Source organism: Perkinsus marinus, assembly GCF_000006405.1.
Source record: "Perkinsus marinus ATCC 50983 genomic scaffold scf_1104296961266, whole genome shotgun sequence".
Taxonomy (NCBI): Eukaryota; Perkinsozoa; order Perkinsida; family Perkinsidae; genus Perkinsus; species Perkinsus marinus.
In genome coordinates this window covers 1-1851 of record NW_003205782.1, presented here as the reverse complement: position 1 = coordinate 1851, position 1851 = coordinate 1, and the positions used below count along the sequence as shown (strand labels likewise).

The window sequence follows — 1851 nt, the reverse complement described above, 5'->3', positions numbered from 1 at the left end:
AATTAGCTTAGTGGATACCACTGGGCTTTCATGTGCGGGCTCATGTCTGGCGTGGCGCTTCTATTTTGAGGAACCTGTGAAACAGCTCAATCTAGGCACATTTGTTTCGCGATTCGCGACTATTCCCACTACATAAGTGTCGACGTGCATTCCGCTCTTTTGGTTTGTACTTCTGTTGCCGGGACGCTTTTGCCGCGAACGCCGCCTGTCCTCTCTGAGCTTCTTTAAGAACTGTTCTACATATTCGTGACCCATCGTCATCTGTACCACTCCCCGGTGAGTGACAACGAAGTGCTCGCGGAACCGCTTTGGATTGCGCTGAAGATGGAAGGTATTACAGTTATCCATTCGGCACGTGTATACTTGTCTGGTAACTGAGGCAACCTTTTAGCAGACAAGACGATGTGCCCTATCATACCCGTATTTCCCTGAGTGGCTTGCATCTGACGCATCTCCGTGTCGAAATATGGCGTGGCGTCGAATTCGCGGGGGTCTTGACGTCCTACCATTACAAAGTGTGAACTGAAGGAGGTTAAACTGGGAACGGTTCTCACAGAGCCTTAAAACCTGAAAAATACTATAATATTGTGGCATAATACTTTTAACAAGTTTCTACTAATTACTATAACACCAGTGCAATAGAAAGACTTGATACCATATGAGAATCTCATAATGAGATGACTTAATGTCATTGAATCATTAAATTAATGATGATCATCAATACTGATCACTGGTGATCACTCGCTGAGATATCTAGCTGCTAGATTCTAGCAATGCCAGACTGGTATAATGGTTCATTACGCCAGATACCTTACCAGCAGACTTCTGGGAGGTGCCTTACTCCTGGCAGGAGTAAATTACACGAAATGCAATGATTTTACGATGTAATTGCTATAGCAATCGTCCCGTTACTATGCCGCAAAGTTTGCGGTCTTCGATACTCTCCAGGAGAAATCAATTGGAGGAAAGCCGAGACATCAAGATAAGGCGCGCGCGAAGCGCGCGTTAGATCCCAGGGAATCTTTCCTTGGTTTCCTCATTCTTTCCTCATTTTTTCCTCTCTTTCCTCGGCTGGAAAGTTTGCCGTGATTCTTTCCGCGTTTCAGCCACCCTGTTCAGAAGATGATCACAGGAAGTTGTCCTCGTTGTGTCCGCGCTTCTCTGGAGAAGGTGATGTTTCCTCTGATGTTAACACTGGCGTTGAACTTTTCTTAAAGAAGTTCGATACCTCTCTGCAACTGAGAGGCCTTATTCGTCCAGGAGTCGATGCTACCCCTGCTGAGCGGGAGAGGTTTGGAGCCAAGGCAGCGGGTATTCTCAAGTCAGCCCTCAAGGGTAGGGCAGCAGTCGTGGCGTACCCACTCCCCCAAGAAAAACAGGACAACTTTGACCTCCTCGTGGCCGAGTTGAGATTGGCCTTCGGCTTGGATAGTCTCACGGCGTGGGCGGCGTTCTGCTCGAGAAGAATGGGAGAAACGGAACCTATTGATGGTTATGTTGCTTACCTTCGGGTACTATTGGACATAAGTCACCCTCGTCTAGGACAAGGGGCTAAGAGCGAGATTCTACGCAGTCAGTTCGTCTGGGGTCTCCCTCAAGGAACTGCCAAAGCTTTAGTCCTAGCTAAGTATGAGGACGGTACTGTGCCGTTGGAATCCCTCGTTATTCTTGCCAAGGACCATCTCAAAGCTGCGCGCTTCGAGGGGTCGAAGAGCATCGAGATAGCCGCTGCAGCTATGCGTATGCGTGCAGACCAAGGCAAGGGCAAGAGAGGGTGGCATAGGTCTCCTGGCAAGGGCAAAGGTATGGCAAGGGAGGCGGACTATACGGGTAAGGGTCAAGGAGGCAAGG

At 48.8% G+C, this 1851-nt stretch overlaps 1 protein-coding gene across 1 annotated transcript; it reads left to right on the top strand.

The window, feature by feature from the left end:
• Positions 1-1217: 1217 nt before the first annotated feature.
• Positions 1218-1830, top strand: Pmar_PMAR026448 (hypothetical protein; the record flags this gene model as incomplete). The annotated part of the gene is made up of 1 exon (XM_002772357.1): positions 1218-1830. A coding segment is annotated over one exon (613 nt), but the record flags the coding sequence as incomplete, so codon positions are not given.
• Between the last annotated feature and the right edge of the window lie 21 nt (positions 1831-1851).